The 16,983-nt window shown below is 43.0% G+C and overlaps 1 protein-coding gene across 1 annotated transcript; it reads left to right on the forward strand.

Moving 5' to 3' along the window:
- The first annotated feature begins 295 nt into the window (after nt 1-295).
- Nucleotides 296-13,480, forward strand: ccni (cyclin I). Its single transcript, XM_047372315.1, has 10 exons — nt 296-525; nt 2,914-3,073; nt 5,914-6,048; nt 8,356-8,430; nt 8,516-8,656; nt 9,096-9,224; nt 9,348-9,449; nt 11,213-11,360; nt 12,124-12,278; nt 12,350-13,480. Exons 2-10 carry the CDS (start codon nt 2,960-2,962, stop codon nt 12,533-12,535), a joined length of 1,185 nt encoding a protein of 394 aa, XP_047228271.1. The 5' UTR covers nt 296-525; nt 2,914-2,959; the 3' UTR covers nt 12,536-13,480.
- The last annotated feature ends 3,503 nt before the right edge of the window (nt 13,481-16,983 follow it).

Consider the following 16,983-nt stretch of genomic DNA (forward strand, 5'->3'; position numbering starts at 1 on the left):
GGTAGAAAATGACTGACTAGGTTGTATATATTCATATTTAATGTCTGTGCGCTGTGAAACCGAAGGTAAAACCCTTGTTTGTGCACACAGACCTGGCCAATAAAGCTGATTCTGAGATGCCTGTGACTTTATTTGGACTAAATAAATCAGCTAAATGAAAATCCCTACGAGTTTTGACTTCAGAGTTTTTGTTGTTAAATGTAACGCCTTATTTACGTTAGAAACGTTACAAATATTTAACTGTAAACAGAAGGTGCGATTGTTTCTGGTGATTGCTGTGCCCGGGGGTGGGCGGGGTGTATCTTTCTCTCTTTCCTCCCAGTCCCTTCCTCGGAAGTAGACGTATCCCGTCTATATTCCGTTCTTATTTTTTTTTATATTTTTATAACGACCCCTTTACATTCAAAACTCACGATGGATGACTAAACTGGAGTACGGGTCCTCGATTCCACCCGTCTTTCCTTCTGCTTGGATCGAGAGGACCGGATGAAACCCAACTGTGGTTTTCTCCGCTTCGCAGGGGAGGTAAGCCACCGGGCTCTGTCTACTTACTGGATATGAATTAGACATTTAAATGTCCCTGTGGTGTTTTTAGTGTTTATTACTACAATGTAACAGTCCGTCGTCTTTATTTAACGCCAATAGAAAGCTCGGAGCGTTGTTTCCAGTATATCTTTAAACAATAGAACTGGTTTCTTCCGTCATTGTGGCTATTAAGCTGCTAGCTGCGCTGTGGGTTGCTGTGAAATTAGCTTCATTCCAGGCATTAGTCTGGCTCATTTTTAAATGCACTTGCGCACTGAGTTCCTGAAATTTCGCTAATTATTGCTGGAGGTTTTAGGTGCTTTCCGGCGCAGGTGAATTCCAACAGGTAACGGAGACAAGCGCCGTCTGTTAGTGCTGTTAGTTTGTTTAACTGTGTAAACCAAAATAATGTCCACAGTAGCTCCAGACCAGTTAGATTGGAAAGTATTCATATCCACGGCAACCAATTGCATTGAGAAATCATCTTATTAGTAAATAGAGTCCAGCTGTGTGTGATTTCACCTCAGTAAAAATCCGGGCCATATGCATGCTGTGAATGATGGGAAGATCTATGAAGCCCTTAACATACAGCCAGGTCTACAAGAAACGGTTTGGATCAAAACATATTCATGTGTAAGAATGGCCTAATCAAAGTCCAGATGTAAATCTAACTGAGAATCTCTGGCAAGACTTGAAAATTGACGCTTACAGATGTTCTACATCCAGTCTGACTGAGCTGTTTTGCAGCCTGTAGATGTTCAAAGCAGGTAGAGAAATACTCTAAAAGACTTACAGCTGTAATTTCAACAAAACGGGGTTTAAAGTATTGATCTGTCACGTAAAATAACAAAGTACATTGATGTTTGTTGTTGTAATGTGACAGAAAGTAAAGAGGGATGAACAATTTAATGTTTTTTTGCTAAACTGTATTATTGGATGTCAAAACAAATGATTTAACAACACGGCAATAAGACATTCCACGACCCTAGAGACAGGTTAAGCATCTGGAGATCGGGTTGTCAAGGTCTCCACCTTAGTCCGCTGTCTGATCCTCTTTGCAGCGGTCCCTCATGGTTCCCCCTGTAGGTAGTGGGCCCATGTGTGGATGGCCTAGCATCTCTTGTTCGGGCTTGGCCCGGCTGGGTCCCTTGAGGAGTAACCCGGCCACCAGGCGCTCGGCGACGAGTCTTGACCCCAAGCCTGGCTCCAGGGTGGGATCCCGGCTTCACCATACTCTTTCTGGTGGTCGCTGTGCCGGTCCATTGTGGTGAAGAGAGAGCTGAGCCGAAAAGCGAAGCACTCAATTTACTGGTTGGTCTACCTCCTATCCTCACCTATGGGCGTAAACTTTGGGTCATGACCGAAAGAACGAGATCCCAGATACAAGCGGCTGAAATAAGCTTCCTCCGTAGGGTGGCCGGGCACTCCCTTAGAGATAGGGTCAGGAGCTTGGAGTAGAGCCGCTGCTCCTCCACATCGAGAGGAGTCAGTTGAGGTGGCTCGGGGCATCTGTATCGGACGCCTTCCTCGGGAGGTGTTCCAGGCACGTTCCACCGGGAAGAGGCCCAGGGGACGGCCCAGGACACGCTGGAGGGACTATGTGTGAAGGAAATTCTTTTATTATTATTATATTTTTTAATATATATATTTTTTATTTAGACATTTTTTTTAAAGCTGACATTCTGGGGAACTTAATGTCCACTGACCCTCATTAACACCTGGAAAAAAACTGACCTGAAATCTTAAAAAAAAACTTCATATTTCAATATTTCACGTATTAACCAGAAACCTCAGCAAATGTTTGCTGATGACTGTTTTGCGTTTTTCAGTGATTAGTTGCCTTTTCTCTAATCATGAGATAATGAAAGGCTTCATTATTGCTTTTAGAAATTTCCAGCTCAGAGTGATTATGGCAGGAAAACTAAGGGAATGCGTTCGATTTCTGTGAGATTTTCCACAGAAACTGAGTTTTTGACAGAGTCATTCTAAAGGCCTCACATATTGAAACACATGAATTCAATTCGAAAACGGAGGGAAATGAGTTTAAATGTTAACACGCTGCTCTGTTCTGTTCTTCAGTGGCTTTTTAAAAGTTTAACAATAAAAACATTTAAGATAAAAACTAGTAATCAATCAGGCAGAATCACATCAGGGTTTGAAACCACAATCACTGAACATTTTGTTGTTAAACGTCCAGATTATGAAACAAAATCGGACTAAAAGTGTAAAGTTGTGGAACATTTAATGGAGAGTGTTGGAGCCTTTGGGTTCATTTTAAAGTTAAAGAACTGTTGAACACCCTCAACCAACCATAGAAACACACCTTGCGTTTAACTGAAGCTCACCTGTGTGCATTAGAGGACTTATCAGCACTGTGTCTGCATGTAGGTAGCTGTATCCAGTGGGGAGGTAGGCCCGACCTGGGGAGGACAGAATGAAGTTCGCCCAACCCTGGGGACGCCAGAGGCTGTCTTTTCTCCTCGAGAATGCTGCCTCTAGGGAAGCCAAGATGTGGAGGAGCTACGTGCCAAAGAAGCCCACCTCCCAGGTCAGGATTCACCCCCCAGGACTGATGCTTCACATGTTTATCACTTTCTGCCTTTTCATTTCTAACTTTCACTTATGAGGATGTAAAAAAGTACATTTTATTTGACTTTTAAGATCAGATGAGGAAGTTGCAAATAGAAATTTCTGGTTATTAGGTCAGAAACTGAGGGGAAATCCAACCTCAGAGAAGCAACAAGGAGTGACATTTCCTACTGTGTCACCATGTTGGACCCAGAACAACCAAACTGGACGAACACCACATTTTATTTATGTCATTTTAGGCTTTTTACGTCACTGATTTTAGTTCAATCTCTGCTCACAGGGGAAAACCTGAACAACGTCAAAACCAACCTCATTTCTCCTTTTCAGTTACGAAACTTATGTCCAAACTACATGTCTGGGAAGTGTTGACACACACACACACACACACACACATATATACATGCAGATATCTCTATATCCAGGTCAAAGTCAACATTGGTCAAAGTTTCTGTTTGTTTTTAGACTCAAATAAAAATGGACATACAGCAGGAGGACATGTTGGAGCTGTCTGCCGCTTCCCAAAACAAAATGATGATTTTTCTTCGATGAAACCAGAAACTTTGTATTTATTTAAAAAGGCTCAGAGGCTGAAATGTTCCCTGCTTGGTTTTGGGTCTGATGATGAGGGACTTGCAGCCACCATGAGTGGCAGCAGATTAGCACTAAATTGTGTTTTTCGTGTCGGATAGTTGATGAAAAACTCCAAACTATGATCTGCTTATGAGATGACTTTATGACTCATCTCATAAGATCCTGTTCAGGACTAACAAAGGAAATTTTGTTTAAAAGAAGAGCTTCTGACCTTTTCTATTAACTGCAGGGTTGTCCCTCCATCTTTCTGTCTGACGTCTCACTTTGAGACACGGCCCTGATTAAATCAGGGTTAAGGAAAACATTTGTCTTTCCAGACTCTATTTCTTGTCTGATTTCCCAGCTGTTGTATCTTTCCAGCAGCTGTCTGTCCTTACAGGTTTAGCATTTGCTGCATTTACAGCCTTTTATTGAAATATCTGCAGGAAATTAATATTAACTCTTCAGTACTTCTGAGTTTGGGAAAAGGCCAAAATCTGGTTCTGAAAACTGTGTGGGAACCCTGGTTCTCCATACACCTAGCTCCTTCAGCTGAAACCAGCAACCTTTAAAACATCCGAGGTACAAAGGCTGGCCCTAATGTTGTAACACAGCTGTGATGGATGGAGATGTGAAATGGATCCGGTTTCATCAAGTTCCTCTCATTAATTATGTTTGGTACCAACTGAGACACAATAAGGCCCAGTTTCTCTACTAAGCAATTTGTTCCACGGATCCCACCGCTTGTTAACTGCTGTATTTTATTGAGTTGGTTAGAATGGGTTAGATATGAACTAGTGGAGGTGCCTTATTAGCAACACAACAGCAGTTAGTTCCAGTCTTTTCATGTTAGAACCCAAACAGTAGCTGTTGAAGCCCATTTGAAGGGATGCTGTTTTTACAAGAGATAAGGAAACAACACACACCTGTGTGTGTTCACATGTCAACTGTTCTGCACATGGTGAACTGGACCGAACCAACTCAGAGGTCGGATTGGGGGAAATAAAATGTTACAAATATTTCTAATATTCCTCTTTTGCTTTCTGGTTAAAATGTGTGGTGATCATCAGCCATAATCAGATTTATTTGGGTCCAAAATGGGGAGCAGTTGTTATGCTGGCTTCATTCTTCAAGCACCAGTACATCCATCCATCCATCCAACCTCAACGAGCCAACCACAAGCAACCATCCAACCAATCAATCAACAAACTATGATCACAACTAAAACACATCCAACCAATCAACCACAATCATTTTCAGACTTTATTCCTTGTCCAATGAATGGATGTCATCTATCCATCCAAATACAACACCCAGCCACAATCAACGATGAGCCGTCCAACCAACCACTTGGACAGTTGTAACCTGAACAATGTGTTTGAACCTTAAGCTAAAGCCTTCATTGAGCGCTGGTATTCTGGTTGCTCTGGTCACCTCGAGGTGTGACATGTTGTGAAATGAGGGTTAACCCAGAGCTTGCTGGTCACGTGACGAGGAGCAGTGTTTGTAGTCAGAACTAAAGCGCGTCACACATTCAGGAAGCAGCAGAAACACTGAGTCAGAGCTCCAGCACAATCAGCTGGTTTCACCCTGCCTGTGCATCATGTTGTCACCTGTTGTTACAGACGTGTTGTCAGACCATGGACACACCTTAACTCCACGTCAGGAACCTCTCCTTTAACACCTCCAGATCACATTCTTAACTTCAGTTCATTGGGATCAGTTAATAATGAAGCATATTTTTAGAAGTTAAAGTGTCTGCCTGATCAGTAGGTTCATTTGACCTTTATGACCCCACAGAGGTCTCTCTGAGCAACTCTGGTCTTGTTTCTTTAATTATCCTGCTGCTGAACATTTGTTTTATTTCTGAGCAGAAACCCTCCATTCTCCTTAAGAAAATGAAGTTTATCATCTAATCTATGCTGAAACACCCAGAGAGTAGCCCAGCTGTAGTCATGGCAACATACCATAGCACGCATTGAATTACTAGGATGTTTTCTGGGTTCATGTTTGCATGCAGAGTGCAGTGGGTGCATGTCAGACATGAGCAGCTGAAAATGTTGGGGAAGGAGCTGTTTCAGGCAGACGCTGAGGTTACATTCAGCTTGTATGTTTTAGCTTTCAAATGAGACAAAAACAGTGTAGATGTTTCTCCTCAGGAGGACACAGATGGGAAAAAGACATTGGTCCCAGCAGTTTTCATCCTCATGTTTCCTTTTTGTTGTTCAGGATACAGACATCTCCCCGACTCAGCGGGATGAGGCCGTTCGCTGGCTGACGGAGCTGCACAGCAGACTGCAGCTGTACCCAGAGACCCTGGCGTTAGCTGTTAGCATTCTGGACCGCTTCCTCGCTCCCATCAAGGTACAGAAAAACACAACCTGGTTCTGCTGTGACCCGGTTGTCAACAGATTGAACGTGATTATTTCCCAATATAAAAACTCCATGTGCATCTCAAGGAATTAAAATATCATTAATAAGTACGTTTATTTCATTAATTCAGTTTAAAAGCGCAGGAACTCTTAATATATGAATACATTAAATCACAGTGATAGATTTCGTCCTTCCACTGAATCTTCCATTAATCTGCTTGGCTACAACACAACAGCCAGCATCTTTAGCAAAGACCTTTGAAGCTTATCCTCCTTGTGCAGGTGTTACTGACTACCTGCCGGATGGCTGTGGAGGCAGCAGTCTTCTCCATGGTTGTGGAGGCCATAACATAACTCTTGTTAAGAGTCATTACCTTTCTGTCAAATGATTGAAATAAATGTTGGTATTCTAAATTATTGAGATGTTCCTGTAGATTTTACTTTGTGTTCCAGTTTTAGAGCGGAACCATAAATAAAATGATCAGGAGTAAAAGTAGATTATTTAAATCTCTGTTCGTTGGAGATGGATCAGGACTGACTTGGCTCTAAAGGGTCAATCAGGGTTAATCAGTATTTCTCATAAAAACCCTGCTTAATCTGCGTGATGTTCATCTACAGGAGGAAAACCTTGGATCTTTGATTCCCACGCGTTGTTTCATCAAGTCTGCATGTTCCCAGGAATGTTTAGCTTCATTCAGATCCAAACATCTTGTCCTTGTCCCACTGAACACCTTCAGGAAAAACATGTTCCAGAATAATCAGGGCTCAGCTGCTGTTGCTATCTGCAAAGAAGCACAGTTTGTCGTCATATATGGGTGTGTTGGGTCACTTTAGGGCTGGTTTCACACTGACTGACACGTTTACAGGATTGATTCAGGTTCAGGATACATTTTCTATTAGAAACTGTGTTGAAATTATTAGTTTCAACACAGTTTCCTTTAGGTCAATCATGGTAGAGCCGTTTGGGGGGAAATGTAAAACATTAAAAAGCTACGATACCCTGGTTGCATAAGTCTGAGCACCCTAAACTAAAACTTTGGTGATCCATCCTGGGATTGTTTGCTAGCGTCCCACATCTTGTCTGGACAGTATGTGTCCTCTGTACCTTGCAAAAGCTCTCCAGATGTCTCAGACTGTGAGGACATGTTTGTCTTCAGGTGAGGAGACAGATTTACCTTCTGATTTAGATCTGCAACCTGCAGCTCTGGAGCCACATGTGGCGTATCCTTGCAGGGTCGGGGGGGGGCTATCTCCAGCAGTCATTGGGCGAGAGGTGGGGTCCACCCTGCACAGGTCACCAGTCCATCACAGAGACACACAGGACAAACAACCACACACACTTATACCTAAAGGCAGCAACCAGTTAACCTACAGTCATGGTTGTGGACTGTGGGGGGAAGCTGGAGTACCTGGGGAGAACCGATGCATGCTGTGGGAGAAGATGTTCTGCAGAATGACCCCAGACCAGCATTTGAACCCAGGGCCTTTTTGCTGCAAGGCAGCAGTGCTACCAGCTGTGCCACTCTTGGCCCTTCACAGTGACTCTTAATTTTTGCCAGAACTGATGAAGAATTAAGCTGTAATTTTTTTAAATATGAAGCTCATAAAAAGGCTCATTTTTAGCAGTTTTTTTGAAGTGTTTTCAGTACAACAGACATTTTATATTTATTTTATTAGGTCACAAACGTTTCTTCCCTTTTTCTCTCTTAGTTTTCTGTAAATATGGAAACTCAACTCAACATCATGCATATAATCTGTTGTAAAGCCTTGGTATTAAAACAAAAATAAAATTAAAATTTACCATAGAACCAGTGTTATAGTATGTACTAATAAAACTGGAGATGGGATCTTTTATTTAGCAGCAGCGAAGGCAAAGATACCTCTTTGATTTAAAAGGGTTGTTGGTCTCTGGGTCGGGCCTTTCCAGAACTTTCATTTTCCTTCTGAAGGTCTCGGGTCCAGACTGACCGGAACTGTTCATAATAATTTCATAATTTCATCCACTTTGACAAAAACACACAGCCCCATCTGAATACAATTAAACCCACAGTATGATGCTGCCACCACCATGCTTCTTATGGTGTTCTCCAGACCATAACACGTTAATCTGGAGGGCTTTAATGCTTCTGTCTTTCAACCTTAATCCTTAGTTGAGACAAAGGACGACCTTTTAGAAGTTTTTAGATTCACCTTTTTAAGGGTAATTTGCCCAGAGTTTAGACGTTTTCTTCAGCTTTTTTTCAGCTAGTCTCTAGTTTTTTGTTTTTGTTGTTCAAGCCGCTCCTAATATTGTTTGCAGGCCCGTCCAAAGTACCTGCGCTGCATCGCCATCGCCTGCTTCTTCCTAGCTGCCAAGACCTGCGAGGAGGACGAGGTAAACACCAGCGGTATTCTGAGTTGGCATCTCCTGGGAATCCCTCAGGTGGAAGTTTCTCACCGTGTGTGTTGGTGTGTGTCAGCGTGTTCCCCCTCTGAAGGAGCTGGCTGCTTCCAGTAACTGCGGCTGCTCTCCGTCGGAGATCCTGAGGATGGAGAGGCTCGTCCTGGACAAACTGGACTGGGATCTGCACACCGCCACCGCACTGGACTTCCTGCACATTGTACATGTCAAACACATACATAAATGATTTGATTTGGTTTCCATAGAAGGTAAAAGTAAAATAAACCAGATTTTTTTGTTTAGTTTATTGTCTCAGATGGCCTCTGGTTCACCTGGACGATTAGATGCTGAAAATCTCTTGAATCCTCATTCTGATCATTTGGACGATTTCTCCCATCATCCAACCGATTAGTGAAGCATCATCATCGAACTTACAAATGTTTGCTCTGAGACGTGACAGGAGATAATACTGAGTCAGCTCAGCAGTGACACCTGGTGGCAGCAGGTGATAACAGGAAAGGTTGCCTAATGTCATCTGGTTTATTTTACTCATCCCCCCCGTCATGTTAGATTTATCTCAAAGCAGCTGATCTGGGTCGGGTCTGACCAGAGGACCTTCCTGAAGTCTTCTTCCTGCTCTCCTCCCTCCTCTACCTCAGTTCCATGCGATGGTGATGTCGTGCCATTCTGGGTTTTTGGACTCTGTGTCCGGATTGAACCGCTCCCAGCACCTCGCCCTCCTCACACGGCGGCTGTACACCTGTCTGGCTGACAGCACTCTCATGCAGGTTTGAGTCCAAACACCTTCAGAGCTTCACGTTTCCTTTTTATTGTCTATTCGGCTGTTTTTATATGGTATTTCTAAACTGAATCTGAGTTATCCAGACCCGTTTCTGAACTTGTTGGTGCAGCTCAGAGGATCCATGCTGGCCTTGGGCCTCATCAGCCTGGAGCTGGAGACCTGCTGTCCTGATTGGCTGGCTCTCACCATCGACCTGCTGAGGAAGGTTCAGGTCTGTCTTTTCTTTCTTCTCCCACGATCAGGCTTACCTGCACATCTGTGCAGAAGTTTTCAACCAGCCCTGCTGTAAAATAATGCTTCATGAAACAATAAAACCACAAAGTGAGAAGTCAGTAGGATTAAATAAAACCAACAAAGCAGTAAAAATCAAATATAAATAAATAAATAAAAATCTCACAGGTCATGCAGACCTCATTCCCTAATATCACTAAATACTCTGCTCAAAAAAATAAAGGATACACTTAAACAACACAATAAAACTCCAAGTAAATCAAACTTCTGTTAAATCAAACTGTCCACTTAGGAAGCAACACTGATTGACAATCAATTTCACATCTTGTTGTTCAAATGAAAAAGACAACAGGGGGAAATCTTCAGCATGACCAGTTTGGCAGTGGGTCAGTAATGGTGTGGGGTGGCATTTCTTTCCATGTGCTCACCAGAGGTAGCCTGACTGCCATTAGGTACCGAGATGAGATCCTCAGACCCCTTGTGAGACCATATGCTGGTGCGGTTGGTCCTGGGTTCCTCCTAATGCAGGACAATGCTAGACCTCATGTGGCTGGAGTGTGTCAGTAGTTCCTGCAAGATGAAGACATTGAAGCTATGGACTGGCCCGCCCGTTCCCCAGACCTGAATCTGATTGAGCACATCTGGAACATCATGTCTCGCTCCATCCACCAACGTCACGTTGCACCACAGACTGTCCAGGAGTTGGCGGATGCTTTAGTCCAGGTCTGGGAGGAGATCCCTCAGGAGACCATCCACCGTCTCATCAGGAACATGTCCAGGCGTTGTAGGGAGGTCATACAGACACATGGAGGTCACACACAATACTGAGCCTCATTTTGACTTGTTTTAAGGACATTACATCAAAGTTGGATCAGCCTGTAGTTTGTTTTTCCACTTTAATTTTGTGTGTGACTCCAAATCCAGGCCTCCATTGGTTAATACATTTGATTTCCATTGATGATTTTTGTGTGATTTTGTTGTCAGAACATTTAACTTTATACAGAACAAAGTATTCAATGAGAATATTTCATTCATTCAGATCTAGGATGTGTTATTTGAGTGTTCCCTTTATTTTTTGGAGCATTGTAGATGTTATGAGGTTCCTCCTTAGAGTCATTACTTCTTTTTCCCAGTTCTTTCCTGTGTCTATTCATCCATCTGGACATTTTAAATAACATGGAGGACCTCTGTGATAACAAACACTGACTCAAATTTTTCACTTTGTAATCTTGTGGTTCCAAACTAAATATTTTTAGTTCTATGTAAGCGTTGATCTAGGTGAAAAACCTGCAACTTGGGGAGCCAATCAGAACCCTTTAAGCTCTGTGCTCACAGGGAAGTAGCCTGCAGTGATAAGAAAAAGAGGAAACTCTGTCAGAAAGTTTAATTTGCTTCCTCAGAATGTGGCTGAATAAACACCTTCATTTGACGTCAGCAGCACCGACTGATGCTTTATGTTCCAAAAAAGCAGAAAACACCCAAAATGAGAGCAGAAAACCTAAAATTCTCCTGTTTGGAGCAGAGTTTAGATCACAAGGCTTATAAAACAAGCTGAGATCTGAAACTCAGAATTGGTTTGGATATTTGAGAACAGTTTGGGGAGCCAAAGATCAGAACAATGCTGCAGCAGCACCATAGCAACCAGCGCCCCCAGCTGATGACCTTAATAACCAGTGATCTTTCTCGTCTCTGTGCTGTTGCCACAAGTCTAAAACACATTTACCTTTTATTTCTCCCTTGCAGATCGACAGCTCTGAGTTGATTCGCAGCAGAGAGCTCGTTGCACGTAGTCTGTCCACACCGAGAGCTTCCCTGCCTCCCAACACCGTTTACATCTACCAACCCCTGCAGCTTGCAATCCCGGGACGCCCTCCGACCCGCTGCTCGCTGGGTAGGTTTCATATCTGCTGGACACACATTACCCGCTCTGTCCGCTGCAGCGTTCAGAGCAGAACGTGTAGAACGTGGTTGGGCAAGGACAGGATTAATCAGAGAAGCAGCCAAGACATCCATGGTAGCTCTGCAGGAGCTGCAGAGAACCACACCTCAGGTGGATGAATCAGTCCACAGGACAACTATTAGTCTAGCACTCCAGAAGAAAGCCAGATGGAGTCCTGTTTGCCGTGGGTCCTATGTGTCTCCTATGGCTCCTGAAAAAATGCAAACAGGTGGCAGAAGACACTCTGATCAGATGAGACCAGAAGGAAAGTTTTTGGCCCACAAGCTAAACTCTAGATGGTAGGAAGCTAACGCTGCACACCACCCTGAACCTGAAACTTGGTGGTAGCAGATCCATGGTGTGGGGATGGAAGGAGGGTGAGAGTTCAGACGCTGAGCTGTTCTACGAAAAAAAAACTGGGCAAAAGTTTCAGGTTGGAGAGGGATAAATAGCCCAACCTGCAGCTGGTTCTGCTGAGAAAGGTGGTTCTACAAAGCTTTAACTCAGTGGGACTCTGAAACAAATGCACACCACACTTTTCAGATTTTATTTGTACTTTTTTCAGTTATGCATGACTTTGTGTTCTGTCTGTGCTAAACTAAAGGTGGTAGGAAAGTGCCACAATCCAAGAAGTTCAAAGGGTGTAAATATTTTTTCAAGTTGCTGTGTATATAAAATAAAGCTGAGGAGGATCTTCTTGTCTGCTGTAATCCAGGGACCATCGAGACCTCCAGGGACCCACCCGCCCTGCCTCAAACAGCTGCTGCTGGAGAGGAGAGCACCGACAGCACAGCTCCGCTCCCTTCACCTAAACACCTCAACCATCTGCAGAAGGTCACTCTGCGCTGCAAAGCCTCCACCAAACGCAAGGTGAGATCCCCTCTAGGGAAAAGGAAGTTTTTACCCCTCAGACAGGAGCAATAACCTGCGTCTGCCTGCAGGTGGAGCAGATGGACGTGGACGACTTCTACGACGGCATCAAACGCCTCTACAATGAAGACACCACGCCTGCCATCCATGAGGCGGCCACACCCGCAGCGGGGGCAATAGCAACAGGAGGAGGGGGAGGAGTCTGTAAAGGTAGCTCCTCCCCCTGCCCTCCTCTGCAGCCGGTCAGCGCCTCGTAGAGACAAAAACGGCCTCAGCAGCTCATCGGACTCCAAACGTTCAGATCAGATTCTGCTTTCAGGATCTTTTCATGATGGAAAACTCCTTCCTGAGCTGCAGCGTTTCTGTCTGGATAAAAACCCAGCAGCTCGGCCGTAAACGGTTCTGATCTGCTGCTGAGGAGGTTTTTGTGGCAAACGAGGGCGCCAGGACTTTGAGCCGTTCAGCTGGAACTGACGTCAGCTCCCATCATCCCCTGCAGCTGGAAAACAGAGCCCAAAAAAAAAAACTAAACATCCAAAATGTTTAAAAAAAAAGACTCATCTGCTGTAATGATTCTGTTTAATACAAATAAAAAAATTTGAAAACCATAAAAAAAAAATAAACTATAAACGTATAAAGTTTCCTTTAAAAAAAAAAAGACATCCTCACCTTAACGTGTCGCTGCTGGTGAAGATTTCACTTTAACTTATATTTGTTTTTTGTGTCTTCCCGTTTTTATTCTGCATGTTTCTCCACCTTTCCCCCAATAACACCTTATCTGCACTACTCACCTGGTGCCATTAGCTTGAATGTTACATTTAAGAAAGACTAAACCTTTAGCTGCCAAACACTTTTTTTCAGTTTACCTTGAAGTGAATGCATGAGAAGTATGTTGTTGCTTTAAGGCTGTTTTGGTTAAATGAAGCCCGTGCATTTTAAAAATAAGCCCAACAAGTCGTGGTCTGAGTGTGGTAAACATTAGGGTGAAGCTCCAGATCTTGAATCTTGTTAGTTTTCCCTGTAAATGTGTCGAGGTTTAAGGAGCTTTAGGAGACACTCTTCTCTCCTGTTTAAAAGGTTTTACCCTCCTGCACTTCTGTTTAAATTATTTTCCTCTGTAAAATGCTCTGTTGTTCCTGCTGAAGGAGCTGCTGGTGGCTGCTTCAGGACCCTGAAAACACTAAATAAAAGACTTTACGAGAGATTTGCTCTTTTGTTTTATCTAACATGAAAACTGATATTCTTACAGCACTTTGCAAAAATACTTTAACATTTTGTCACATTCCAACCGCCAGCTTCAGCATATTTTATATGATGTTGACACAAAGGAGGACAGACTGGTGAAGTGGAAGGAAAGTTCAACCAGTTGCCTAATTAGTCAATAAAGTCCACCAGTGTATAATTTGACCTCATGGTCAAACATGGAGGTGGCAGCATCATGGTGTGGGGATGTAGGGCTGTAATAGGAGAGTTTTAGCACCAGTTTAACACGTTATGTGCATGAGGAGCACCAAGAGCGAAGAGGGAAATTTGGACATGATTTAGTCCACATGCAGACATTAGATGGGTTGTGACCAATTTAATATGCAAGGGACTGTCATACCTCAAACAGCCACCAGAGGGCATATGTGGTAGGTTGAGCTAGTGACCCTGAACCATGACCCAAAACATACCAGTAAATCCACCAAGGACTAAGAAATGGAAAGTCCTGGGCCTAGTCAAAGCCCAGGAAACCCCTCAGACATCTCACAGCTGAAAGTGAGAAGTGGGACAAAGTTTCTTCAAAACTGCTGTCAGAGATGGTGGACGGAGACAAGAAGCTTCTCACTGAAGTTATCATCACAGCAGCACATTTAAAACGTTAGACACTCTACAGAAATAAATCAAATAAAATGTTAGATAAATCTTTATCATAGCTGTAATTATCAGTGAGGTTCCTTTTGCAGGAAAAGGAATAACTGTTCCTTTCCTCTCTGGGATAAAAGCAGTCGGATTATGTTATACATGTTTGTTTCAGATGAACCTGAGGTATTTTTACACTCATTTATCACTTAATGAGCTACGGTTTAATGAGAATCTCATTCCAGCTGTTTCTCAGATTAAAAACAGAAATGCAACATCTGACTGAACTCCACACAGGAAGGGTTTCTGTTGTGTCGGAGGGTCACTTTGGGAACATTTGTCATTCCATAAAGAGGGAGAAAACAAATGTACTGGGACAGCTCCAGTTCGGCCATGCTGAAGTCTGAGCGGCACAGTTCTGGGACCAACAGGTTCTGTTGGAGCAGAAGGAGACCTGTTTTGGGTCACTCAGTTTTACTCAACAGCTGATGTGATGCAAATTAGCTAAAGATTTTGTAAAGTGAGTCAAACGACAAACTAAACTGGAATGTTTTTATCATCCAAGGTTTAAAGGAGGACTTCCTGGTCCTGCCATCTGGTTCCTCCAGAATCTGAGAGTGGGTCAGAGGCTCAAACCTGTTGATCACAGAAACAAAAGCAAAGGAGCAGAGAGTTTGTGGCACATTGTAACCTAGAATTCAGTCCAAAGGTCTTCATCCAGTTCTGGACTTTTCTTATATATTTTCTAATATGTCCCAGTGCTCTTAATCAGAAGATCCAAAGGGCTTCTGAAGGTTTTACTTTGGACTTTGGTTGCTTGTTTTTGCTCATTATTAGTCCACCTCACTGCTCCGTAACGTTCTGGTTTTAAAATGCAGTTAAAGTCGAAGGGGGAACCGCTGACTTCCTCATTGTTGCATTTGTTCCTCTCTCTGCCCATATTGTTAGGAGCTAAAGCTCACAGTCCTTCAAGCTAACTGGATTCCAGAATCCAAGTGGAGCTTTTATGCCTGGGAAGCGCCAGAGTTCTACAAATGTTTGCATTTCACAGATATTAAGATCTTGATTTCTGCTAAAAAAAAAACTGGTGCATTTTTTCACCAAACTGGTTGCAGCTTTAATGGTTGTAAAGAAGCTTTAGCAGAACTTTGATAGCTGTTGAAGCCCAATCCCCAGCATTAAGGTCATCCCTTTGTGCAGTTCTTTCCTAACCCCTGTCATTCTGCAGAATCTCCTCACACATGGAGGAAGGAAAACCTCAGAGCTGAGGAATTTTATCAGGCCTGCCTCCCAGGAATACCTGCTCTAGTGCTGCGTATTTACCCTCTGCTGGTTTCTATCCAACTCGTTCTCTGTTTCTCTTTAAAATCTTTTCCTGGAAAGTGTTGCTGTTTGGCAGCGGGACCTTGGAGCTCTTATTAGCCGATAAAAGGCTGCACTTCTCTTTCTCACCATTCAAATTTAAATCTAATCTGATGAAGTTTGCAATGCCTGTTTGTCCTGTAAACTGGGTATAACTGAAGCTTATATTCCCAAAGCATGTAGTTTTATATGAGTTTTACATTTAATCAAAGACTGGGTGTTACCTCAAAGAAAGGGAGTGCTGCTGCTGTGAGTAAATCCAGGTCTGACCAGTTATTTCAGAGGAGGAAAACATACTGCACAATTCTTCAAGCCAAACCTCCAAACACAAACATTTGTATCTAATTTGTACCTAAATGACACTTCAGTACCTCTCTGTACAGCCTGACTGACATGACTGAGTGTAAAACAGGTTTCTAACAGCCTGCAGGGTTTCTGTGCCAGACTGAACATGCATGCATCAGACAGAAATATAAAATCATTCACAAAATTAGCAACAGCATAAAATTACAACTTGTGATGGACTGGCGACCTGTCCAGGGTTTACCTCGTTTCTCATCCAATGATGCCCCCGTCAACCCAGCAAGTATGGATGCAGGGAAAAGATTTACTGAAGGCTAATTTACCTCCTTGGTGTGTCAGTAGTGTTTGCAGAGGCCAGGGTCATCAAGCTTTTATGTGACTCAGGTGTGTTGGAACAGGGACGGACCCTTTGCAACAACACAAGCCTAGGAAATTATGAAAGAAATACCTGAATAATTGTTTTTATCATTGTTTAGATTATTTCTTTTATTTTTTATTTTACAAGACTATTCAAAATGTACTTCTTCAAAGTAAAAGTACTCAGAAGCAAAAAGTATGGTGCAGTAGAACTACTTTTTTCTTTAAAAAGTAACTGAAATATTTACTTACTTCCTCTGATTGTGGCCCCTTGATCTACTGAGAAACCTGGAGAACATCTAAACCCAACAGAACCACAGGTTTAGCTCCTACTTCGTTTCTGTGAAACCGTTAAATGTGTGCTCTAAATGAAAGGGGACTTTAAATAGTTTAATATCTGTTTTTATTCATTATTTTGAGAGTTTTGGTATAAAACTAAAGTTGAAGTAAATCAGAGCTGACCCTGAGATGATCTGGAAATAGACTCATGTGGAGCACGTGCTGGTCCTGCAGCAGCAGCTTGGCGTTTGTTGAATCACAGCTTCAGACTGAAACCGGAGATCACGACAACCTGCAGGTCTTCCCCTCCCACCCGTATTTATCCACCCACAATCAGACTGAAACAAAAACCTTCTGAGAGATGAAACCCTTCCTTTGTGTTCACCTCGAGTGAAACTGAAGCCCAGCTGGAGGAACCTGCAGATGTTTGGACACTGAAACAACATGAAGACAATAAAATAAAATACAGTTTGAAAATGGAGGGGCCTCTGCAGATCTACAGCAGGATCATGTTTACATGTCTGTAAAGATGAGAAGTTCAGATGAAGGTTCATGAAATGAA

This window comes from Girardinichthys multiradiatus, chromosome 8 (assembly GCF_021462225.1).
Source record: "Girardinichthys multiradiatus isolate DD_20200921_A chromosome 8, DD_fGirMul_XY1, whole genome shotgun sequence".
Classification (NCBI taxonomy): Eukaryota; Metazoa; Chordata; class Actinopteri; order Cyprinodontiformes; family Goodeidae; genus Girardinichthys; species Girardinichthys multiradiatus.

What these genes read in the sequence shown, in the direction of transcription:
- ccni (XM_047372315.1), top strand. Translation starts at nt 2,960, where the DNA reads ATGAAGTTCGCCCAACCCTGGGGACGCCAGAGGCTGTCTTTTCTCCTC. An exon ending in GCTTCCTCGCTCCCATCAAG is followed by an intron (nt 6,049 to 8,355) that starts GTACAGAAAAAC and finishes TATTGTTTGCAG; the next exon opens with GCCCGTCCAAAGTACCTGCG. An exon ending in AAGCCTCCACCAAACGCAAG is followed by an intron (nt 12,279 to 12,349) that starts GTGAGATCCCCT and finishes GTCTGCCTGCAG; the next exon opens with GTGGAGCAGATGGACGTGGA.